This window comes from Falco punctatus (assembly GCF_963210335.1).
Source record: "Falco punctatus genome assembly, chromosome: 5".
NCBI lineage: Eukaryota > Metazoa > Chordata > Aves > Falconiformes > Falconidae > Falco > Falco punctatus.
This window is the reverse complement of record NC_137584.1, coordinates 74,219,975-74,243,577: the sequence shown is the minus strand read 5'-3', so window position 1 is coordinate 74,243,577 and position 23,603 is coordinate 74,219,975. Positions and strand designations below refer to the sequence as shown.

The following is a 23,603-nucleotide window of genomic DNA, read 5'->3' as shown; positions in this document are numbered from 1 at the left end:
CTCATAAGCACAGGAAGGTGTTAGGGGACTGGACAAATTTCAGTTGTAAGTAACTTAGTAGTGCAAAATACAAAGCTGCACAGGAGTCCAGAGCTCATCATCTGGGCGCTGAGGAGGATCTGGTGTCTGCTAGCTGCTCAAGGGAGGAATTTGATGCACTTGCCTAGTGTGTGATGTTATGATCTGTTGGGGCAGGGTCCCTAGCAGAGAGAACTGGTGTGACTGCATGTAGCCCTGGCCAGAGCTGATCTAAAACTGTTGGTGTTACAGGGAAAATGCAGAGCAGGCCTTAAGAGGAAGAAAAGAATTTAGCTTACTTTGCTTTGTGCTGTTTAGCTGAAAGGACCTGGTGGTGTCTGTAAACAGGTAAACAGTAGGAATGAAGTTATCTTACTGGACTCCCAAGGTAAGAGCTAGCAGAGTAACAAAAAGCAGTAAACTACTCATGGATGGTTGGTTGGGAGAGTAGATGCTGGAGCCAGCTCAGTTTCCAATGCTTGAATATGGTGATATGACTTGGGATGCGCCACACAGCAAGGCTGAGCTGAGTTACCAAGGAAGATCCTTTCTGTCTCACTAGAGCCCAGAGAATGTCTCTTCTCTGAGGCTGAGAACTAGTTCAGTCTCACTCAACTGGGAATCTTCTTTAGTGTGTCCTGCCCTAATCCAGGAATAGCTGGAAAAATACAAGCCATTTGGCATGTTCCATGTAAGTCCACATTGTAGCAATACAGGACCAATTGTGGTTGTCCAGGAGGCTGCCAAAGTGGGAGATGGGCCTGAGACTGTGGGAATGGGCATGTTCAAGGGTGGAAGTAGAGCTTCAGGTGGGACGGTGATGCTCTGCTCCCTGCCTGCTTCTGTGTTTCTCCCTGGTGGAGCCAGCTGTTTCATTTTGGAGAGTGGCTTGCAGTCTTTTCAGAGGTGGCTGTCCCAAAGGCTTGTCTTTTATGGGACATCCATACTTGTGTTCTGCTTGTTGTTCTTGTGGCTGGGAGTTATTCCCTCCCTGTAGCTCTTGAGTGTGTTGTGGTTGTTGCTATGGAGGTGCTGGCTGCTGGGAGGCCTCTGGGTAGTCTCTCCCCATTCAGCAGCTTTGCTTGACCAGTCTTGAGGCAGTTGGACACCAGTGCCTTGCTGGTATGGGGAAGAGTTGCTTTGTAGGTCTATCCCTCTCCTAGAGCCCTGAGGTGGTGACTTAATTGCAGTGGTCTTGGCATCTCTGGCTGTTCCTAGGGCTTCTGTTACAGTTGACTTGCTTTGTGACAAATGCTATGGATCTAACTTAAGTTGGGTGCTTTCAGGACTCTCATTTCAACAGGGAGTCCTTCCCAGCTTGTCTTCCCATTTGACAGAAGTTGTCGTCTCCAGATTTGCTCTTGGAGAGTAGTGCTAAGCTGCCTTAGTCAATCTGCAGCCAAGGAAACAATGGAGAAATACATCAGGGCAGGTGACCCAAGATGAGGGACTGATGAAGGGCCAACTTCACTCCGCTGTGCTGCCCCTTTGGGAACCACAGGGCCCTGGAGTTGCATGTGTTCCCTGGGATCTGGTTGGGGATGGGCTACAGCTTCCTGTATCCTAAGCATTCATGACTTTCTTCTAGTGGCACCGGACACAATTAACAACCATGTGAAGACCTGTCGGGAGGAGCAGAAGAACCTACACTTCTTTGCCCCGGAATATGGAGGTATGGTGTGGCTACAGCTGCAAGGCTGGTTTTGTTGGCCTTATTAATGCTTACAAGCTGTTCTGCATCTTGTTTTCAGCTATAGACTCATGACAAATGTCACATTAGTGGTTTTGAGTTGCTTGCCTGCTTAAATGCTTCAGCTCCTTTGTCTTTTGATAGTAGAGGCAGGAGAGAAGGCTGCAGGATTATCACAGCCTAATACAGAGGTGGTCCTGCTGGTACTACTAAATGCAGGGATGGACTGATAACAGAGCATTATTTCTGTGTTACAGAAGTTGCCAATGTCACCACTGCTGTGGACATTTACTCCTTTGGGATGTGTGCACTGGAGGTGAGTGTGGAACACTGGCTATGGGACAGAGAGGACAAATTTGAGGGAAGATGCTATGGTTACGGGTGGGTTAGCTTGGTAACAAGTGCATTTTTTTCTCTGAACCAAATGCACTTTGCCTTGGAGTGATCCCTAGTAAGGTGTTTGGGGAATCCTTGTTAAGAAGTAAATAGCTCAGTAATGTATAGTTCTTTCTGAAATTCCTAATGTGTAATTTATTGCTCTGTGGGTCTTGGCCAGTTCTGAAGTCTGACCCACTGGCTGGTGGGAACAGTTACTACTGCAAACTGTACTTAACGTGCATAGAGAACAAAACTCCCCTTGTAGGGGGAGTACGTGTTCTTCCTTTGGTATCTGGAGGACAGGACAGATGTAGTTCATAACTTTCCTGGGTGTCATGGTTTAACCCTAGCCAGCAACTTAAGTACCATGCAGCTGATCACTTGCTCCCCACCCCCACTGGCTTGGGAAAGAGAATCGGAAAAAGGTAAAACCTGTGGGTTGAGATAAGAACAGTTTAAAAGTTGAAATAAAGCAAAAATACTAACAACAAGAATAATTGTGAGAAAAGAAAAGGGAAGAGAGAGGAATAAAATAAAAGGGAAAACCAAACAAAAACCCCAAGAGATGCCCAGTACCATTGCTCATCACCTGCTGACTGATGCCCTGCCAGTCCTCGAGCAGTGACTGGCCCACCCTGGCCAAGTCCCCCCAGTTTATATACTGAGCATGACACTCTATAGTATGAAATATCCCTTTGGCTAGTTGGGGTCAGCTGTCCTGGCTCTGCTCCCTCCCAGCTTCTTGTGCACCTCCTCACTGGCAGAGCATGGGAAACTGAAAAGTCCTTGATTTAGAGTAAGCACTGCTTAGCCACAACTAAAACATCGGTATGTGATCAGCATTATTCTCATACTAAATCCAAAACACAGCACTGTACCAGCTATTGAGAAGAAAATTAACTCTCTCCCAGCTGAAACCAGGACACTGGGCCAGCCTGTCTCCACCTGATAGAGGGGCTGGTTGCAGTTGGGTGTGAGTCTAATGTACCTGACCTTAGCAGCTTAGTGGTTCCTCTGTCCTTGCAATCACTAAGCCCAAGTCTAGGAAATGGGAGTGGTTGGTAGGAGTATTTTCTGGGAAAAATTGTCAGAAAGAGCCAACACAAGGAATTCTCATCCTATGCTATACATCCTGTAAGTGAAGCAGGAAGAGAGTTGTGGAAATGCAACTTTCAGGAAGCAAAGCTTGAGCTGACTCTTAAGGTGTTCTCGACAATCCTTTACCAGCCTTTCCTAGCTGGGAATTTGTGTATGTGCAGGCTGGAGCCAGTTTTGGATAGCATTGTGTGCTTGCTTTTCTTCCTGTAATACAGAGCTATTCATACAGCCAGGAGGGACACTGTCAGATTCTGGCAGTGGCCCAGTTACTACTTCATTAGAGGATGGGAATTATCAAGCAGGAGTACAGGCCAATGGACCATGAGATTCAGAATGGAGATGCTTACTGTCTGAGAGGATGCTGGCATAGTTTTTGGGTCTTCTGGCAATCTGTTAGGGTGTTAGAAATGAGCTATTACAATGAGGCGGTCATTTTCTCTCTGCCTCCACAAACTGTGACCTTAAGTAGCACTAAACAACTTGGCTGTTAGGATCTCACGCTTGGCAGTTGCCTCCTTGAGCTCTGTTCAGTGTAGTCAGTAATTCTCAGCGAAGTCTGATGCGCTGCTTTGTGTTTGTAGATGGCAGTGCTGGAAATACAGGGTAATGGAGAGTCGTCTTACGTGCCCCAGGAGGCCATTAACAGTGCCATCCAGCTGCTGGAGGACCCCTTGCAGAGGGTGAGTGAGGAGGGATCAGCACTCCAGGGGGCGATTGGCCTTGCACAGGGTCTCATGTGATTTTTGTCTTTCAGGAGTTCATTCAAAAGTGTTTAGAACAGGACCCTGGCAAGCGTCCTACTGCCCGGGAGCTCCTTTTTCATCAGGCATTGTTTGAGGTGCCGTCACTAAAGCTACTGGCTGCTCACTGTATCGTTGGACATCAGCGTGAGTATGGAGTCAGTGCGCCACACCTCGCATTCTGCAAAGCTTCGCTAAGTTGTCAGTACAGCTGGCATCCTGGAAACCAAGACCTTCATGCCGCTCTTGACAGGCAGGGACCAGGGCCTTGTGAGACAGAGCTGCGGTTGCTGCAGAGCCTGGAGGACTGTGGTGCCCTGCATGCTCTGAGTGGCATGGGAGTTTAACAGCCTGAAGCCTCTGGGGTTTTATTGCTTTTCTTAGGTTGGAAAGGAATTGCAGTTGTTCTAACTTTTTTTTTTTTTTAATAGATATGATTCCTGAAAATGCTTTAGAAGAAATGACCAAAAACCTTGACATGAGTGCAGTGTTGGCAGAGATTAATCATGTGGACAGGGAAGGAGTCAAGATGATGTGAGTATCCTGTGGGATACTTGGAGGGGGGTGCTCAGGTGCATGTGGAACAGATGCCGGGGCACTGGGGCAAGCACTGACAGATCTGCTTGGGACACTTCTCTTCAAGTTAGTGTTGGTATTTTGCCACTAACTGGGAAACAAAACGGAGCTGATGGCACTATCAGTGAAGAAGCAGTCACTCTCTGGGCACAGAAAATTCTGTGGAGGGTAACTCCTGGGTGGAAGAAGGCCTTGCACCCGTGTTCTGTGAATGGATTCCATGCAGCTGAGATGTAAATTGTTCCCCACATGGAGGGGTGGGAAGTTAACACGCTGTAGTTGGAACAGCCCTTAGCAAAACCGGGCTGAACAGTTTGGGGAAGTGACTCGGACCAATCACAGGCTTGTCAAATGGAGTCTGACATGTTGGAGAAATGGTTCCTCAGCGTTTTCTTAGCAGAGCAGCTTGTTCTGCAATATGCAAAGGGAAAGGCTGTTTAGGGCAGCTATCAGTAACACACAGCAGCCACTTAAACTGTAGAGCTGGCTTCCTCTAAGTAAGTGACTGTAATCTGTATGGAGCAAGTAGAGTGCCAAAAAGTGATGTGAAATTTTGGATGATGAAACCTCAGCTAGTTGAGGGATTAGCTGAAAAGTCTTAAGATGTGGATACTGTGTTTCCAGAGAAGACCAGGGTGCTTTCAGGGTAGCTCAGCATTCTGGGATGCTCAGACTATTGAACAAAAGTAATCAAGATGACAAGGAAAAAAAAAAAGCACTGTTCATTTGAGAAGCTCTTTGAGCCTTCCAGTACCTAAAGAGGTCAACAAGAAAGCTGGAGAGGGACTTTGTACAAGGGCCTGTAGTGACAGGGCATAGGGAAATGGCTTTACATGAGAGAGGGGAGATGGAGATGAGGAGGAAGAAATTCTTCCCTGTGAGGGCGGCGAGGCGCTGGCCCAGGCTGCCCAGAGCAGCTGTGGGTGCCCCATCCCTGGCAGGGCTCAAGGCCAGGCTGGATGGGGCTGGGGGCAGCCTGGGCTGGGGGGAGGGGTCCCTGCCTGTGGCAGGGGGGTGGGAACTGGATGGTCTTTAAGGTCCCTTCCCACCCAAACCACTCTGTGGTTCTATGATACAGACCTTTCTAAAACCTGACAATCTGATCTTCCTAGCACTAGTAAATAATAGTATTGAATTCTGTTTGGAATGTTTTTTTTGTTAATTAAAGGTTCAAAATGGAGGATAAAGAGTGAAGAGCCAAAGCTGTGAGAGAAGTTCTTTACATATATTGGACTTAGCCAATCCTCAGCAGTCTAAATATCTGGCATATGCCAGCCTAGGACTTGCTTTTTGATAGTGCAGTATCTCAGGGGTGCCGGAAAAGGAAAAAGAAAGCATAGTCATGACTTGAAATGTCAGAGAGCATAATTTCTAGATGATTTATCTGAGTGCCATGCAAACTGAGCTGCTAGAGAAAATCATAAATTTTTGCTGAAAACTACTGCTGCACCTAGAGGATGGAAAAGTAACAGATATGTTGTGTGTTGGAAAGAGCTGGAGAGTGGTCTGGGGAACTGAGGTGGGTGCGCATCCTACACTAGATCTGATGGAACAGCAAAGCACTGGGAATCATGGCAGGATTCAAGCAGCTTGCAGCCTCTGGCTAATCTCTGAAATTCTTCAAAGCAGTCTTAAGACAGTGGAAGGGGCAAGACTGGCTGTTCAAAGTTTTTGTTGAAACCAGTTGAAGGGAAGATGTGCTCAAGTGGAGGCTAAACAGCTGAATTGACTAAGGTGATGAGGAAAGTGTTTTTCTGGGGAATTGGTAAAGCAAGAGAACCTGCATTGTCTTGTTAGCCAAAACCAGAAAGAAATGAGGTACTTGCTGTGGACTATTCTGGTGCTGGTAACTCTGTGCCATGCAAAAGACAGTAATAGCTTGCGTTAGAGAAAAAAGAACTGCTGCTCTGTCTGAGAAGGCTGTGAAGTAACACCACAGGAAAAGACCTTTTCCAGTTTCTTGGTAACGCACTGCTGTGCAGCTGTAGGCGAGAGCTAACATGGTATCGGGGTGCCACATAGCGGGAGGAAGGTTACGGTGGTTGGGTGAAACGTCTAAAGATGTTACCTGTGCAGTGTATGCATACGAAGTGGCAACCTTTGTGAACAGTCCTGGGGCAGGTCAGAGCTGACTTCACCAAGGGGCTGGAAATCATTGTCACCGCACAGAGGAACTGTATGTTCTTGAGGGTGAGAAAGAGGAAGAACAGTGGAGATACAGCAAGTTATGGCGGGGGTGGGTGGGTTGACAGTGCTTACTGTCCTCCATCAGCCACCAGCAAGGAAGATGTTGATGTTCAATGGAATTAGAAGATGGAGAATTAAAAATGAATTGGTAGGAGAACTTCCTCTGGGACATTACATTTAAGAAGCCACCTAAATGAGCAATCTGGGAAAGAAATTACAGAGAGAATGAAAGTATCCCAAGCTCCAGTAAGAAATATTTGGGTGGGGCATTAAATCCTGAGGTGTAGTTTCAAGCTTCTGGTTTGGAGTGATGTAGCTGTTCATACTGTGCCATCAGCTGCTGCAGAGATTCTTGCCTTTGCAGTGCTGAGTGCCCTTGCTCTTCTGGAGATGGGACACAGGTTCATGGGTCTGGTATAACAGATCTCTTTGTAAAGCCTTGCTAGGAACATGGTGTTATTGGGCTGGCGTCCAAATAATCGCTTGTATTGGACAACCCTCTACAGGGAGGTGATACCTGTTCTGCCACAATTAAAATGTTGCCTCATCATTAGCTTCTATGAATAGTTGCTTCCAGTACAGGAAGGTTGGAGTCTGTTTTGCCTTTCGCTGGCTGCCTCTGTCCGTACTTATCTGGCCCACTGGCACAGCCATAGTCTAGGACATAAGGATTTGAAATTGCATCCAAAGAGACTTGAGTGGATGGTTCTGTTAGATGACTTCTCACCATGGTATTTTTTTTCCCTTCTTTTATTTTCCAGCTTCTCACAGTCTCCAGCATTGGAGCTGGACAAGTTCCTGGAGGATGTAAGGTAAAAGATTCTTTTTTTAAAAGGGCAACTTTAACTGTGTGCGAGACTGAAAAAATTTTGGAGAGACATAACCTCAGACTCTGCTCTTCTCTTGTAGGAATGGTATCTACCCACTCACAGCTTTTGGGATGCCGCGACCCCAGCAGCCGCAGCAGGTAGTGGTGAAATCTCCTATTGCTCCACCATCAGTGAAAACCCCAACTCCAGAGCCTGCTGAGGTGGAGACCCGCAAGGTGAGAGATGGGAGCTCCATTCCTCCCCTCCCCAGGCAGCTGTGCTGTGGAGCAGCAGTAAGTCAGGGGGTGTCTCTGCTTTTCTTTCAGGTGGTACTGATGCAGTGCAACATTGAGTCGGTAGAGGAGGGAGTGAAGCACCATGTATGTTCCCATCGGGTGGCTAAGCATGCTTTATGGGGTGTGCCAGGGCAGCTGTGCAGAGCTCACGGCTCCAGCATGCTGATGTGCTGCTGGTGTGACCCTCTTCTGTCACAGCCGCCCTCTTCAGGGCCCGAAGCCAGGTCAAGGCCTGTGCCCTGTGGCTGACTTTGGCACGTAGCAAATGTTTTCAGCCCACCCCCAGGTTCAGGCTTCCTCTGTACAATGGTGCTGCTGGCTGTGGTTTGGAATGGAACTGGATGCGGTTGTCCAGAGCCCCACAGGAGTCTAGCAAGGAGGGGGGTGGTTCCTATCCTGAGGGGGATTTCTGGGGATATTTCTGGTGGGCTGTGGTGGCCACAGCCTGTGGCAGCTTGCAAGATTGCAGTCCCTTATGAGAACTTCTTTACCCTGCAGTTAACACTGCTGCTGAAACTGGAAGACAAGTTGAATCGACACTTGAGCTGTGACCTGCAGCCTAGTAAGTACCTTTCTTCCCTTGCACTGAGGCCAGCAGTGCACTCAGACCTGGGTTTTACACCCTTCCCTGTGTTGCAGATGACAACATCCAGGAGCTGGCAGCTGAACTAGTCCAGCTTGGATTCATCAGTGAGGTAAGCAGGCCTGGGGCTCAGGTAGGGATATAGGTCTGCATTCCTTTCTCAGACTTAACTGGTTTATGCCAGATTGGTCCTTTTCTAGCTGGGGAGGTAGGAGAAATACGATGTGTCCCTGCCCATGTGCCCTGGCAGGCTTCAGCCAAGCTCTGAGTTTTGGGTGGACTGGACTTACCCCTCCCTGTTGCTTTTTCTTCCCAGGCTGACCAGAGCAGACTTACCTGTTTACTTGAAGAGGCATTCAGCAAGTTCTACTACACCCGGAACGGAACCCTTACGGCAGTGACTGTGTCATCTTAGCAGCCCTCGGCTCCAGGCGGCCAGTGCAGCTTTGTTGCCTGTGACTCCTGTGTCAGTCCATCACTGTAGGGCATCAGCAAGACCCCAGCTGCAGTGCTTGGGAAGCTCATCCAGCATGTGCTGTGGCTGGGCTCAGCAACAGTCCTCCCTGGCCGCCTATTAAAGGGGACTTTGTGCATCAGTATTATTTCCAGCCCTGGTTTTGTTGGGATTTTGCCAGGTGGTGCCGTGGAGCTGAGTCCTGGCTTTTGGGGTGTTCTGTAGCCCCATTCATGTGCATGGAGTTTGTTCTGTTTGAATTGTACAAAGTGTCTTTTGCACAGCACAGAAATGGTTGGGATTTTTTTGTTTGTTTGGGGGTTTTTTGTTTGTTTTTTTTTTTTTTTTTAATTTAAAGGTAAGTCCTGCACCCCACTCTGCACCTGCCTCCGGTGACAGTCACTACCCTCCTTCCCGCGCAGAGGGAGCCGGGGGGGGGGACCGGGCCCCTGCAGCACCTGCCTGCTGCCTTGCCTGCCTCTTTCCCTCCCTCCTCGGCCGCACTTTGTTTACTGGTTTTGCGCAGCCCTGCGCTCCGCCCTGCGCCGTCGGTGCGGGCTGCGCCCCGTGCTCAGCGCGGTCCTGGCCCCCGTCCCCCGCCGCTGCCAGCGCCCCGGGGGCTGGCGGGGGCGGCCCGGACCCCCTTTCCCCTGCCGGGAAGCTTTGCGGGGCCGAGCCCGCGGTTGTGCGCGCTGCCGGGCCTGGCACCGCTCCTGCATCTCATTTCTATCATTTCCTATTTTTAATAAAGCTGTTTTGTAAATACGCGAGTGCTGGCTCTTTCCGGGGGGGCGGGGCGGGGCGGCCGTGCCCCGGGGCGGGGCCGCACGGCGGGCGGGGCGGCGGCGGCCATGGCGGGCGGGCGGCGGGCGCTGGCGGAGCCGGGGCGGCTGATGGGCGCGGGGCTGGCGCTCATCGTGCTGGGCCACGGCAGCCTGGTGCTGGGCGCCATCGTGCACGGCTCGGTCCTGCGGCACGTCGCCGGCGCCCGCCTCTCCGTCACCCCCGAGTACGCGGTGGCCAACGTGGTGTCCGTGGGCTCCGGGCTGCTGGTGAGAGCGGGCGGGAGCGTGGCGGGGGGTGGGGGGGGCAGCCGGTGCGGGCGTTGAGCGCGGATCTCTCCCCGCAGAGCATCGCCGTGGGTATCGTCGCCATCCTGGTGTCGCACAACCTGTCCCAGGCGGCCCTGGTGAGTGCGGGGTCGGGGCCCAGCCCCCGCCGGGCAGCCGCTCCCCTGGACCTTGTCCCCGGTGCCTCCTTCCGCCTCGGCGGCTCGCCAGGCTGTGGGTGCCGCCGGCAGCGGCGTGGGCAGCGCAGCCGGGGTTAGGCGTCCCTCCCTCCGTGGGCTCAGGCGTCCCGTCCCTCCCTCCGTGGGCTCAGGCATCTCTCCCTCCGTGGAGTCAGGCGTCCATCCCTCCGTTGGCACAGGCAGGGTGGACAAAGGCTGCTGCTGGTGGGGGCTTAACCTGGCAGCGGAGCTGGGCTCTCTGGGCGCAGGAGCCTGTGGAAGGGGCCGGCTGGTAGCCCTGGGCTCACGGGAGGGGGCAAAAGGCGCAAAAACCTCATCTGAGCGTGGGACTGAGCCATGTCAGAAGGGGCAAGAGTTTGCATGTGCTTGCTTGGCATGAAGGTCCGTGGGGGTCCCAGCACCCCCGTTACCCTGCAGAGTGGCTGTGCCCCATACAGTGGCAGTGCCCAGCCCCGGCATTGCCCCAGCTTTGGCCAGCCCCGCTCTCATGTATTCTCTTTGCTGCCTGCAGCATTGGACCCTGCTGAGCATGTCCCTGTTGAACTGCCTCCTGTCCACAGTGTGCAGCGCAGGCCTGGTGCTGGCCATTGCCCTCACCGTTCACAGCCGGGGCATGCACCTCATCAGGGGCTGCAACAGCTCTGCGCTGCCTGCTGATGCGCGTGCAGCCATAGTGACCAACGACTGTCCTTTCAACACCACACGCATCTATGTGAGTGCGTAGGTCTGCCATACGCCACCTCCCACTCTCTGTCTCTTGCTTCCTCTCATCTTTTTCTTTCTCCCTCTCTTGCCCATCCTCTCTCTGCCTGTCTTCCTCTTGCGCCCTTCTCTCCCCCACTTGCCTGCACAGCCTCCGCTCAGCTGCGTGCAGGTCGGCTGTGCTCCTTGAGGAACCTGCAACCCTCTGCTCTGCAGGACACGGCCCTGGCGCTCTGGTTCCCCTCCATGGTGCTGGCGGCCACAGAAGCTGTGCTGTCCGGCAGGTGCGGTTTGGTGGCCCTGATCTTGCGGGGCATCGGGCCCTGTGCACGCAGCTACGCCAAAGAGCAGGTATGGCCAATCAAGCTGAACAGGTCTCCCTGTCCCACTGTTGCTGCCTTTTTGAAGGTGCTGAGACCTCCTGGGCCCTTGTTCCCATACAAGCAGGCTGTGCAGCAATGGGAGGCAGGGCATGTCAGGTCTGAACCTCTTCTATCCAGCCTTGGTGACAGACTGGAAGACCTTCATCTTGGGTAGTTGCAGAGGGACCCACCTCTTCATACCTCTGATAGGCCAGTTTGTCCTGGCTGTCCCGAGTGAATGTGGCCCCCCGCGCCCCTCCCCCCCCCCCAACCTGGTCCAGCCCTTCACACATCCCTTTGACCCTCCACTTTGCTTTTTCTTTTTCCTTTTTAGCTGGTCCAGCCAAGTACAGTGAAGGAGGGGCCACCACATGAGATGCAGCAGCAACTGCTGGCCAGGCTGGCTGACTCCTGTGCCTAGCTGGAGAGGTGTGTGCAGTGCGTGGGCTATGCCTGGGAGATGGGAGGGGGCAGGCTCCACTGTCAAGAGGGCCCCTGCCCACACCAGTCGCCTGAAAACCTTTTTCCAAGCACATGCTACAAACTACTGGCCAGCGGCATCAGCATGCCGCCTGGCCCTACAGCACGCCCTGCACTCATGCGTGCTTTTCTCTTCCAGGTGGTGCTGCAATCCAACAAGGTGAAGTGGCACCTGCTCCATGCTCCTGCCCGAGGTTTAGGTGTGGGTAGGGTGGGATGCAGGGGGTAGGGGTGCGCCCCCCGCAGCCCCCCACCCCGCAACAACCCTGCAGGTTCCCCTGCAAGTTACCCAGGGTCACCAGGCAAGTGCCGTAAGCCCCTGACACTCTCCTGGGGCTGGGGAGGCACACAAGCCCTTCCCAGCACACTAAAGGCTCCATTGGGTGTTCCACATGTGGTGCTGGGGGGGGAGGGCAGCGGTGCTGGGGCCTGGCAACAGGCAGGGCTGGCCTGGGGGCTGGCTGGTGGCCCTGCAGCAGAGCAGGCAGGTTCAGTTTGCTGTGCCTGTGCTCAGGCAGGGCAAGGAATGAAAGGTGAAGAATCCTTTTGTCATGAGCCTCTGTTGTTTCTGAGTAAATAAACTTTTCCTTTTCACACTGGCTCCCCAGCGTGGGTATCTGGGAACTGGGCCCACTGGTGGAAGGGCAGTGCAGCTGGTGTGTAAGCCCATCTCTGTGCTCGCCCCCTACCAGGCACAGGGATGTAGACAGATACATGGTCCCAGTGTGACAGTCAACCCTCAGGGTGCAGGGCGCATGTTCAGCACAGCGAGGCTGAGGCTGACACGCATGTGTCCAGGGTTACTGCCCGGTGCCCTGGGACCGGTGTTCCTGGGCTCAGCATCCATCAGCAGACAAGAGCAGCGCAGGGTTGAGACACACATTTATTGCAAGTGGAAGTGGAGGATGCTGAAGAACGGGATTGAAAACTGCCATGGTCCAGCTCACTGGAAGGAGAAGCTGGTGCTCGGGAGTCCCCCACACCACTGGCTGAGGAACTTGAGCACGTCTTGGCACGCAGGGCTGTGGGATGTCTGCAGAATGAAAGAGCCCTTGGCACTGGCAAAGGGGCAGTGCTGTCACCCCCTGCCCAAGGGTACCCCCGGGGCTTGACAGAGCTGCACAGGCAGGGCTGGGGCTGCCCCAGCGCTGTGAGATTAATCCCCACCCAGCAGCACATAGGGAGGGTGCATTAAAACTGCCCTGGTTCGGTGTATCTCCACCCAGTGGGACTGTTTTACTGTCAGCATGAGGGGCTGAACCCCCTGCAGCCTGTCTCCCTGCCCCACGGGGCACCTGGCTCACCTTGACAGCCATCAGAAACTTGTTCCATGTGTCCTTGTTGGCTTCTCGGCCTGGCCTCTTGAACTCTATCTTGTTTCTTAGCACAGGGTACCCTGGTTGTACAATGACACCTTCAGAAACAAACTGAGACCCACAGGAGACCCCTGCTCACACACCCCTTCCCTCTCTGCCATGGCGGGCTGCTCCCACGGGGGCAATGGGAGTTCCCAGGGAAATAACGTTGCCTCTGGCTTTGAGATGCCTCAGGAAGGGGGTTCCCACAACGGCAGGATCAAAGGAAGGTGAAGGTTGAGCTGCCTGCTGGCAAGGATACCCAAGTATGTCAAGTGATAGCATGCTGCTCCTGACCTCTGGAGCCAGAGTGCTACTGAGTGCTATTGCTGGTGGCCTGCTCCTGCTCTCCTCTTCTCTGACCCACTCCGAGTCCTACGCCCCAAGCCCTCACTGAAGTTTGCAAGTCGAGGGACTTGCTAGAACAGACAGCAGGGACTGGTTGTGTGCTGGCCTGCCAGGCCAGTCTCCTAGGCGGTGCTGTGTGAGACTAAGCACTCACAGAATCATAGAAACAGAACAGCTGAGGTTAGCAAGGACCTCTGGGGTCTATATGGTCCAACCTCCCTGCTCAGGTGGGGCCACTCACGGCTGGTTGCCCAGGACCATGTCCAGATGACTTTTGACTGTCTCCAGGTATGGAGATACTATGACTTCTGTGCAACCTGTTCCAGTGCTCAGTCATCCTCGCAGTAAAAAATGGGTCCTCCTGTCTCTTTCAGCAGAGCTGGTACCCCACAGCCACACAGTCTCCCTCCTCCTCTTACAGCGCAGCCTGAACTCCTGCCCAGGCCACCCCCTGCAACACGTTCCCACTCCCTGCATGGCACCATGTACACCACTGTGTACGTGTGAGCTGGCCTGGAGCTTACCTGTAAGCACACAGGGCAGGGCACGCAACCCTGTATTTGCTGCCACCAGTGAGGCTTCATAGGTGTCACGCTCATCTTGTGGCAGCACCTGCTCCAGCCGCTGGTCCATGGACATGGTGAGCACCCAGTCCCTGACCTCCTCCCGCTTCTCCTCCTGCAGGGCAGAGGCCAGTGCACCCCTGATACACCATGCCGTGCCACTGCCCAGCTGCTGCTCTGCAGCACCAGCGAGCACGCTGGGGAGAGCGGGACACATGAATGTGCATGTGGGATGTGCACACACACATGCGTGTGTGTGTATCTGGGGGGGCAGGGGGGTGAGTGTACGCATGTATTTTTGGGGGGAGCATGAGAAAATGTGCTTGTGTGTCTGGTTGTATGTGTGTACAGGGGCTGCATGTGTCTTTGTGTGGGGGGGGAAGCGACACAGGGCAGTGCTGAGTGCATTTCCATCTGCTGTAGTGCCTGCTGTCCCACCCTTGCCCCAGTCCCTGTTCAGAGAGGGCCCTGAAGCAGCACTGATGTTCAAGGTAGCTGAAGAAAGCAGATGACACTCACAGGCACATGCTGTCGGGCTGGAAGTGGTACTTCAAAAGGAATGTCTGTATTCTGGAAATCAGAGTGGTCCAGAGAATCCAGGTTCCCTTCTTCAATAGCCTGAGAAAGAAGAGGTGGGGCACTAGGCAATGCCATCCTTGGATGGTACAGTCTACATAATGCCCCTGCAAAGGGCATTACTGATGCTCTTATCTATTAACTGGGCCCTCCTGGAAGGTGGCATTTATGGCCATCCTCTGCAGCGTCAGAGGATGCGTGCCCCTGAAATACTGTGCCACTCAAACTGTCAGGTGGCCTCAAAGAAGGGAAAGATGAAATGAGGGGAGCCGTTTTCTTCCCAGCAGCTGCTGACAGCACTTGAAAGACTGGTACAGTAAGGTCAGCATCCGAGGGTTTGGTGTTTTCTGGTGAACAACCTGCTAGTCAAGAAAGGAGCTGACTGGCATGGGGGGCTCCTGAGTCTTGTATCACAGTGGCTAAAGCACTGGGCCATGCCCTCCACCCCTCAGGTATTTTCCTTCCCTTGGAACAACTCCGATGAGATCATCCTGAAAGCTGTAATGGCACTCACAGCCGTGAAGACTACAGGCCTAAACTCTTGGGCCAGCTCTCTCTTTGCTGCAACATGCATGCGTGGTGGCATTGGGACACACAGGGTGACATGGTCAGGGCTGCTCAGGTGTCTGTCGGGGCAAGTACTTCCAGCTGGTGCTGGGGTGCTCAGTGCCGTGCACACACACACGCTGAGCAGTGTCCAGGGTCCTCTATCAGCACCAGCTCAAACATGTGCTGCCACATTCAAGCCTCAGGAGTACCCGGGCTAGGCTGAAGGTCTGCTTTGTCCCTACAGCCCATTTGAAGTACGATCGCCCTCCCTCCAGCATATACGTACATCTGAGAGGTCTAGGAAGCGATTCAGGAAGATGAATGCCATGTTCTCCCAGCTGGCTGCCTAGTACAGAGAAGAACCCCAAATGAGACCAGGAAGCTTATCTTCACAGCCACAACTTTCCTGCTTGAGCAACGGCTAGAGAGGATGTGGTTCTGTTTGTGCAACAACATCCTGCTTGCAACACAGGTAATGGAGGAGTACACATCCCGGCTCACCATCCCTGAGGACTGCTTCACAGGCAACCACTGGGACAAGCAGCCTCCTACCCACAAGCTGTCCCACAGGATGGAGTCAGGCATTGCACAGCCAGCATCGGACAGTGAGAACATGCTGCTGTGCTTGCTATACATCTTTATCTCTGGGCAGGCAGTCAGAGCCTGTAGCCTCAGGAGTGAGTTTCACTTAGGTGACCCAGAGCAAAGCAGAGCAGTTCGGAGCCTTGCACCTACACTAACACAGCCGCAATTTAACATGGCTTCTGGTCTACCCGCTGGGTCTGCAGTTCATGTCCCCTTGCTGGCTGAGGTCCACCCTCCCACCACCTACTGCCAGCCCACAACAAAGTATGGAGGCTGGCAAGCTGCTTGAGGGAAGGCCTCCAGTGCCAGTGTCTGGCTGCTGGTCTACCAGTGCAGCTAGGAGAGGACAGGGGAAGATAGAATTGAGAATCCCTAAGCCTAGGGTCCTCCACCTCCTCAGCTGCTGTGGTGGCAGATAGCTCTTACCTTGGCAGCTATCCCAGCTTCATAGAAAGCCTTGTCTGCAGGGAGAAGCTCAGTGTGGCGCAGCAGGGAAATGGACAGCTTGGCAGCCACAGTGTCCTGCAAACACAAAAGACAGTAAAACCACAACAATCGGTGCAGAAAAATCGGGTCAGAAGGGATCTCATGAGATCATACTGCCCCAGACTCACAGCAGGGACTCTGCACCTACATACTCCTGACAGGCAGCAAACAAAGGTTAAAACTTCAGTCATGACCCTAAGTACCCTCACTGTGTGAAGACACAGGAGGACTGTCACCTGAAGATTAAGTCCTGCTTTATAAACCTTGCTATTTTTCACTAGAAGGTGCACCCAAGTCCCCACCATTTGAGTCACAGAATAGCTGAGGTTGCAAGGGATCTCTGGTGATTTCCTAGTCCACGCGCCTGCCCTGTTCAAAGCAGAGTCAGCTACAGCAGGTTGTTCAGGAATACGTCTGGTTGGGTATCTCAAGGGATGGACACTCTCCAACCTCTCCAAGAATCCTGCTCTGGTGTTTAGCCAGTGTCACAGTGAGTTTTTTCTTGTATTCAATCACATAAGAATTTTGGAGTGGGGGTGAGGAATTGAAGGGAGATTTCACTTTTCTGTTTGCCAGATAGGTTATCATCACACCAGAACTGAGAAGGCCACCCCTCCTTCACGATCCCAAATAGACTACCCAACACCTCAACGTTCCACAACTGTATGGGTCTGTATAGGTTTCCAAGACATCAGACATGGCTTTTTCTGTCCGATATGTCTCTGGAACCCCAACACGTACACATGCAGCCAAGGGGAAGCCCCAGTCCCCCCTATGACTTCTACTGGGGCCCTAGCTGTGGCAACCTTTCTTTTTCATAGCCTGCTCTATCACAGCTCCAGTCCCACACTCATACAGAGCTCTAGAACAATTCCACAATCCCATATGGATCAAGACTTCAGAAGGGACCCTGCTCTGTCTCGTGGCCCGGAACAAATCCCAATGCACATAAGACTCAAAACCACTCGCAGTGCCTTGTGAGGCCTGGTGTCCGGGCCCATGAGTCCCAAAGCCCCATAGCAGGCCCAGCACCCACCGAAGCCCTGTGTGATGCTGAGCACCCGTGCTCACAAGCTCCCAAAACCCCCTGAGAGGCCAAGCACACAGGCACACGAGCTCCTGAAGCCAATCTGCTCTCAAGACCATGTGTGAAGCCCAGCAGCTCTCTTGGCCCAGGACAGCTGAAGAGGAAGCAATGCCTCTCCTGGGAAGTCCACAATTTTGTGCAATCCCTAAATTCCTACTGGTGTGTCTGCTCTCACAAGTCATGCCAAGCACACTGATCAGCTTCCCACTGGTTTACATCTCAGCCACAGTGGCTGGGAGCAGGTGCTACTATAAGAAGACGACCATCTCCAGTTCCACCTGCTAGTGGTGGGTTCCCAGATCACTGTAGTCCCATTCTCATGCGTGTGATCCATGAAGTGGAACAGTGAACTGTGAATAGCCTTGAACCTGCACATCCCCACAGGGCTCTCCACTCAGGTTGGCGACCTGGCAAAGGAACTTCAAAAACCTTACCAGTTGCTTCACACCCTGAGCAGCGGAGCGGGTGGCATAGTAGTGAGAGATCAGCAGCATCGTTTCAAACTCCTCATGTGCTGGAGTGTTTGCCTCACTTGACTTTACTAAGTTTTCACACTGAAGAAGAGAAAAGGAGTAACTGAGAACGTGAGAGCACAAAGGCACTCTTCATCCACTTGAGCCCAGGGAAAAGCTGAGAGAGAAGGATCTGAAATATCCAGGCACCTCTGGGGATGGGAAAAGGGCTGGGCCTTGGGTGCTTTGGGTCCTACAGAGTGCTGAAGGGAGGAGGCTGTGGAAGAAGGGGAAGAGCCAAGAGTACTGCAACAACCAACAGCACTGGAAGCAGGAGTGAGTTTGGATGGACAAAGGGGGATTTGTCGATTTCATTTGTGCTAGAGGTGGGTATTAGTGGGACAGAAACACAGAAAAGGCCATCCTGGGCTCTGGCTGAAGTATCCTGGGAGAGGGAAGAAGGAGCAGAAGGCTCTGAGCATCTCTGGGGAGATGGGGAGGACTCTCTTATTTTCCAGGCTCAGTAGTTCTGTGCTTTCCCCAGGTCCTTGCCCCACCCAGGCTGCTGAACACGGGTGTAGGTTGAACAGCAGACATGTCGTGATAGGGTCCCATGTAGCCCTGCAAGTGCCGATGTCCAGACCCACTTCTAGGATTTGGCCTTGAGTGCACAGTCACTTTCTTCCCTGACTTCTCTTGCCCAGCCATGCCCACTTCACAGGATCCTGTTGTTCTGCTGTCCACGCCGTCAGCTCTTTTCCCTCTGCTCCTGTTCTACCAATACTGCCCGTGTCACCTGGTTAGAGACTGATTCTTCTTTCTCCCCTGCTAGGAGCCACCAGGGTGTTGGTGTTTAAGAGGCAGTGGTGGCCACAGCCCACACTCACCAGATTGAAGAGAACGTCACGCAGGTCAGCCCAGCTGGAGTAGGCCTCGGCGCAATTCATACCAGACGCGTTCACCATCTCCACAAAGAGACGCTTGTAAATGTTGAAATTCTGCAACAAAAAAGGAGAGAAATCTTAAGGGAGCCAGATGGGAGTCAGAAAATGTCTGGAGCTCTCCGGCTGTCAAGCACAGGCTGAGGGAATGGCAGCTCGGCACACAGGCTGGAGCAGCCCTGCTGCAGATTGCTGGTTGCAAGAAGTGCTGCAAGACAAGGCAGGGAAACAGTGAAGAATGCTTCCTGCAGCCAGCGCTCTCAAAGAGACAAACACAGTTCCTTTTGTTCTGGACTTGATGGTTAAGGTGTTCAAAACAAACACAGATACTCAACTTCCCCCTGCTCCTTTCCCTGGAGAACATGCCAGCAGGTTGTCTTTAGTCCCGCTAGCTGAGGAACCTCTAGAACAATCCACAGTAGGGTTGAAGTGGCTTGGACCTGTTTAACACCTGGTAATCCCAGTTCTGGACTGGAAGCCTGACTCATGTAGCAGATCACAGCACATGCTGGCAATTCACACTGTGATATCATGCTGTCTTCATTACCTGTGGGTTGGCAGGTGCTCCATGGTGGACATACAGGCTCAGGGCTTTGTCCCAGCTGCCCTCCCGGATGAGGTGGGTTGCATACAGAGCTACATACTTGTGCAAGACTTTGTAGTTCTGGAGAAGGCACACAGAAAGCAGCAGCATGACAATCATGAACTGAACACTTGTCACTCGGTGGGGACAGTTTCAGATGTGTGTATGCACACTCGCACACTCGAGTCGCAAAGGGCGAGAGACAGACTGTGCACAACAGACCTGGTTTTGGATTTGAGCCCCCCTTGACACCTCTAATCCTGGCTAGCTGATGCCGTGCTGACCCTTCACACATGCAAATAAAGCTGCTTTTCAGCTGTTCACCACTTGCCGAAGGAATACTGCCAAATACCTAAAGGATGCAGTATCTCCACAATGTGGCACCACAGGTAAACCAGCCCTTAGTCTAATGAAAGAATGAATCAAAACACTTTGTGGACTGAAGATGTTCATAATTTGCAAGGCTGCTCTAGTCCTTTATTCAAATTCTGTCAGACCTCTGGGACTGCAGACCTCCTGGGAGCGCTGCTCGTACCTGGGCTGATCACAAACATTTTGCTGAGGACTGACTGTAGTCGGCCTTACAGAAATTCAGCTGAGGAGAGACCTGTTTCACACAGGCTTAAAGAGCATAACGAGGTGAAGAGGACAGTGCAAAATGTGTGATCCTGTTAAAAAATGAGCAATGGAAGCAAGTTTATTAAGCAGAAGAGAGACCAGTGTCCCAGTGATATGTCTAGAACTTGAACAGGTGTGGATGCCAGTGAAACACTTCAGTACAGGGCAGTTTGGGATAAAGATTAGGTCTGGTATGTGACCTCTTTTGATAAACGTAACTTTTTACCTGTGTCATCACTGCAGAACAGCCGAGTCAAAAGTAAGGAAATTCTGCACTGGCTATGGAACAAGGCTGTGCTAATGCCCTCTTAGAGGCATAAAGAGACTAACATCTTCTTGGACTAGATGTGGTAGTGTTGTGCCTGGCCAACAATAAAACTGATTAAGCCTTTACCATTAAATTGGGTGCAAAGTTATTCTTTATGGAAGAAGATCAACACTCGTATCTCCTGATAATTAGAACATGAGCACAGAAGTCTCCAAGATAACAACTACTACAACAAAGACCTCTTGTATCACAACAGAAGCCCGAGTCAAAAAAGAAATCAAGTTTACTGTAGTAAAGCCCAAACTCGGGTTACTGGTTACTGCATTAGAAACAGAGTTAAAAAAACACAGTACAACACATTACCAGTGCTTGTCCAAGTTATCGGTGTCTGCCTGAGTGGTAAGCTGTGATGTCTCCACTAACTGCAGACTCCACTGCCAGGGGCTGCCCTGTTATTCTGAATATATCTCAAGTAATACCTCACTTCAGAGAATCCACATCTGCCCTTAGCTGAGCTCGGTTATCAAGAACCACTGAATCCATAACCAGTCAATAACCGACAGCCAATCCATAACCACTGAATGCAAACAAACCCTGGAAGCAGATCCTGGTAATCTAGAGCTCTCTCCTCCTGTTACTGCACTGCAATAGCATTGTAAATCAGTTTCATTTTGCTTTTCCCCATTTTTATTAATCTGTTGAGGTAATTTTGTTAGGTTTAGGTCAGTAAAAATGAAACAAATGTCAAGTTTGCTTTCATGACAAGGATGTCTCATTTATGCTGACACCAGGGCTCTAAAGAACATGTAAAGAAGGCTTGCTTTTACAAACCTCTATTTTCACGGTACCAATTACTTGCAGCCTAAACAACTCATTCAGCTTTTCCCAATACGCCATTAATCACAAAATTTAAACCCAATGGGCTTCTGGGTTCTAAGGCTTCCCTGCTAGGACTGACTGGTCGAGCTGGGGACAGTGGAGAGGTGTTTTCTGAGCTGCTGCAGTGACTCCCCATGCTGTTTTGCCCAGCCCACTCATTCCTGCTGTCCCTCCTTCAGAAAGCCAGGACCCCTGTGTCCCTTGCCTGAGTGCTCACACATGCACTCACCTGTTTAGCCGCAACCTCCAGGCACTTCTCCCATTGCTCCTGCTCTGCATACATATCCAAAGCAGCCATGACATCTATTCCCACCAGCTGGGGATGGAAACAACCATAAATTTGCTGTGCAGGCAAGGTTTGCTACCAGCACCAAGGCAGGCATCAGCCCACCTGGATCTTTTCTTCACATTGTCCCTCCCCCTCTATGGTATGCAAGCACAGGGCCAGCGTGACCCATCTGGTATGCAGAAACCATGACTCAAAGGCACATACAGACTCCTCACCCTCAGCCATATCCAGGCAAAAGCCCCATGAGAAGGGCCCCAAGGATCTGGAGAGATCCTGACATGACTCTGTAGGGATCCCAAATACGTACCGAATCTACCTTTCCTTGGTTCTTTAAATACTCCTTGTAACGCTGGTCCACATACTCCTCTGACCTACTGGGTAGAAAGAATCTTAACAGGCAGCAAGACTAGTAAGTGTCTTGCATCAGTGCAGAGGGTGGATTCAACTTTGTCTGCTTTGAGAAAAAGAGGACTTGCATCTGTGCTATGCCTTTCCAGCCTGCTGCTGGGAGCATAGGCAGAAGGGGAAAAAAGGGGCTCGAGGCAGCTCTTTGCAATATAATATGTGAGGAGAGAAAGGGATCACAGGATTTTCAGAAGGAAGTGCCTGCACAGGATTATGACAAGGGAAGGGGAGAGAGCAATAGAGATGGGACAGAAGGGGATAACAATTTCCATGGGATGTGTGGCAATAGAAGAGTGTCAGGGTGGTAAATGGCTTAGGAAGGGCAGCGGTGGAGAATGTGTCTTGTCCAGCCTGGGAAGCCCACTCTGGGGAGAACCCAGGGAACCTGGGGGCAGCAGGACAAGACAGAACAAGAGAACATCTGGGGCTGAGTGCGAGCAGGAAGAGTGTAATTTGAGAAGTTCCAGGGTATACCTGGGGTCCAACTCCTTGGCCACGTGCTTGGCTTTGCTCCATTCTTCCCCTTCAATGAAGGCATCAATAGCTTCCCGGATGAGGTCCAAGCTGAGGTAGAGTTCAGCTGCCTGCAGGGCCAGAGAGTCCCATGGGAGGTGAAACCCCAATGGCACCCTGCAGCCCAGGCTGGAGCTGGTGCTGTTGGAAGTGACCAGCACACAGCAACAACAGAAAGTCTCCCAAAAGATAACCCCCTTTCTCTGCTTTCTGTCTCCTCCCAAGGCCTTGCTCTCTCACTGTTCCAGGACTTGATCCCTTTCCCCTCCCTCTTCCTCCCTGAAGACTCTGCACTGCCCAACTCTGGATACAGCCATCCACCCATCACCCCAGGATGTGACCTGACTCCTTCCCTTGGATAGAGCTCTCCCTTCCTATGTCACTGCTTCTTCAGTAGTCTGGGAGCAGGAGTCAACCCTCACCGCACTGTATTTCTTCATGGCCACCAGCTGAGGAGCCACAGTCCGCGTCACCTCCATGCTCTGTGACTGGCCCAAAAATTTAATGGCCAACTCGGCAGCCTGTGAAGAGAAATTGTCAGCGCACAAGTGATAAAAGCTGTTCGAGAGAGGGATGAAGCTGGAAAAAGCTCTGTCCTAGCCTGAAAGTCTGAGAGTTGGTAGTGCTTGAACTATTGGAGAAGGGGAGAAGAAATGACAGCCCACTTCAGCAATTCAGAGAAGCAAAGCCCAGCTACTTCCAGACATGGGAGAAGATCAGACAAGGACATAATTGTTGTTGAAGTTGGTACAAGAGCCCAAGTATGAGTGAGAAGTATGATCAAGAACATAATCCAAAGGCTGGTGGACACAGACCATGAGAAGAAGGGTGCTCATCTAGCCAAGCACTAAATCATAAAGTTCAGCTCTCCAGTGCAGAGTGATATGGGCACAAAGACATTGGCATGCTGCTGGAAGTGGTGCCAGAGAGGATATCAGTGTAGTGGCAGGATAAGCAGACAGTCCATCACGGCTCAAGACAATGGCCATGAAGGCTTTCCCCTGCAGTCACTGGAGCCTGCAGGTCCTCTCTTGTGCCCTGCAGTGACTTAGACATCTCTAAGATGCACTGCAGGTTGTGGGGGATCTCCTAGACAGCAGAGCAGATGAAGGGAATCATAGCCCCTGACTGTACCTTCAGCAAGCATTTCTCCATCAGGACATCATTGCTGGGATCCTGCACCTTCAGATAGCAGTCCACTGCCCTGGCATGTTCCCCAGCCTGCTCCCACTCCCGTGCCTGCTCCAGCAGCCCTTCTGTTCCTCTGTAAGGAGAAATGCAGGCTGTGACTGAGACTGGGATGCTGTCACAGAGACTCTGTAGACAGTGTGTAGGGCATGGACAGGGAGGTGCAAAGCAGCGGTAAACCAGGGACCCCAGAGGGACCTGAGCATGTAACAAGGAATGCACACAGCCGCACACAGCCAACGCTGAGGAGAAAATTGATTAAGGACTCTGGGGAGACGCACTGATGGTACAGGAAG

At 52.0% G+C, this 23,603-nt stretch overlaps 3 protein-coding genes across 6 annotated transcripts in view; 2 read left to right on the top strand and 1 right to left on the bottom strand.

The window, feature by feature from the left end:
• NRBP1 (nuclear receptor binding protein 1) overlaps positions 1-9,592 on the top strand; it is a 43,753-nt gene extending 34,161 nt beyond the window's left edge. The window contains exons 8-18 of the mRNA XM_080390269.1: positions 1,607-1,690; positions 1,966-2,024; positions 3,766-3,864; positions 3,939-4,071; positions 4,356-4,458; positions 7,449-7,499; positions 7,597-7,732; positions 7,823-7,876; positions 8,291-8,354; positions 8,432-8,487; positions 8,692-9,592. Coding sequence (XP_080246395.1) covers positions 1,607-1,690; positions 1,966-2,024; positions 3,766-3,864; positions 3,939-4,071; positions 4,356-4,458; positions 7,449-7,499; positions 7,597-7,732; positions 7,823-7,876; positions 8,291-8,354; positions 8,432-8,487; positions 8,692-8,790 — 938 coding nt within the window. The 3' untranslated portion in view covers positions 8,791-9,592. The remainder of the gene's footprint in view (positions 1-1,606; positions 1,691-1,965; positions 2,025-3,765; positions 3,865-3,938; positions 4,072-4,355; positions 4,459-7,448; positions 7,500-7,596; positions 7,733-7,822; positions 7,877-8,290; positions 8,355-8,431; positions 8,488-8,691) is intronic.
• Positions 9,593-9,631: 39 nt separating this feature from the next.
• KRTCAP3 (keratinocyte associated protein 3) lies at positions 9,632-12,216 on the top strand. 3 transcript variants are annotated; one of them, XR_013928608.1, is made up of 7 exons: positions 9,645-9,881; positions 9,959-10,018; positions 10,590-10,790; positions 10,997-11,131; positions 11,228-11,313; positions 11,477-11,571; positions 11,762-12,216. XR_013928608.1 is itself a non-coding variant. In XM_080390313.1 (6 exons), the coding sequence occupies exons 1-5, from the start codon at positions 9,681-9,683 to the stop codon at positions 11,561-11,563; spliced, it is 684 nt and encodes a 227-aa protein (XP_080246439.1). In that variant the 5' UTR covers positions 9,650-9,680; the 3' UTR covers positions 11,564-11,571; positions 11,762-12,216. The 3 variants fall into 3 exon arrangements, 1 of the variants encoding a protein (XP_080246439.1); XR_013928607.1 differs by lacking the exon at positions 9,959-10,018 and having other exon boundaries at positions 9,632-9,881; XM_080390313.1 differs by lacking the exon at positions 11,228-11,313 and having other exon boundaries at positions 9,650-9,881.
• A 271-nt stretch (positions 12,217-12,487) lies between these two features.
• The window catches only part of IFT172 (intraflagellar transport 172), a 38,418-nt gene continuing 27,302 nt past the window's right edge, over positions 12,488-23,603 (bottom strand). Inside the window, exons 35-48 of one of the 2 annotated variants that reach the window (XM_080390204.1) lie at positions 23,254-23,383; positions 22,542-22,640; positions 22,081-22,190; positions 21,509-21,575; positions 21,142-21,228; positions 19,112-19,228; positions 18,511-18,621; positions 17,606-17,725; positions 16,025-16,120; positions 15,300-15,359; positions 14,408-14,506; positions 13,850-14,003; positions 12,927-13,018; positions 12,488-12,655 (exon numbers count right to left, since the gene is read on the bottom strand). In XM_080390204.1, the coding sequence (XP_080246330.1) occupies positions 12,566-12,655; positions 12,927-13,018; positions 13,850-14,003; positions 14,408-14,506; positions 15,300-15,359; positions 16,025-16,120; positions 17,606-17,725; positions 18,511-18,621; positions 19,112-19,228; positions 21,142-21,228; positions 21,509-21,575; positions 22,081-22,190; positions 22,542-22,640; positions 23,254-23,383 (1,432 nt within the window). In that variant the 3' untranslated portion in view covers positions 12,488-12,565. The remainder of the gene's footprint in view (positions 12,656-12,926; positions 13,019-13,849; positions 14,004-14,407; positions 14,507-15,299; positions 15,360-16,024; positions 16,121-17,605; positions 17,726-18,510; positions 18,622-19,111; positions 19,229-21,141; positions 21,229-21,508; positions 21,576-22,080; positions 22,191-22,541; positions 22,641-23,253; positions 23,384-23,603) is intronic. The other variant, XM_080390205.1, reaches the window with a different exon arrangement.

What these genes read in the sequence shown, in the direction of transcription:
- KRTCAP3 (XM_080390313.1), top strand. Translation starts at nt 9,681, where the DNA reads ATGGCGGGCGGGCGGCGGGCGCTGGCGGAGCCGGGGCGGCTGATGGGC. An exon ending in CCGTGGGCTCCGGGCTGCTG is followed by an intron (nt 9,882 to 9,958) that starts GTGAGAGCGGGC and finishes CTCTCCCCGCAG; the next exon opens with AGCATCGCCGTGGGTATCGT. An exon ending in GCAGCTACGCCAAAGAGCAG is followed by an intron (nt 11,132 to 11,476) that starts GTATGGCCAATC and finishes TTTCCTTTTTAG; the next exon opens with CTGGTCCAGCCAAGTACAGT.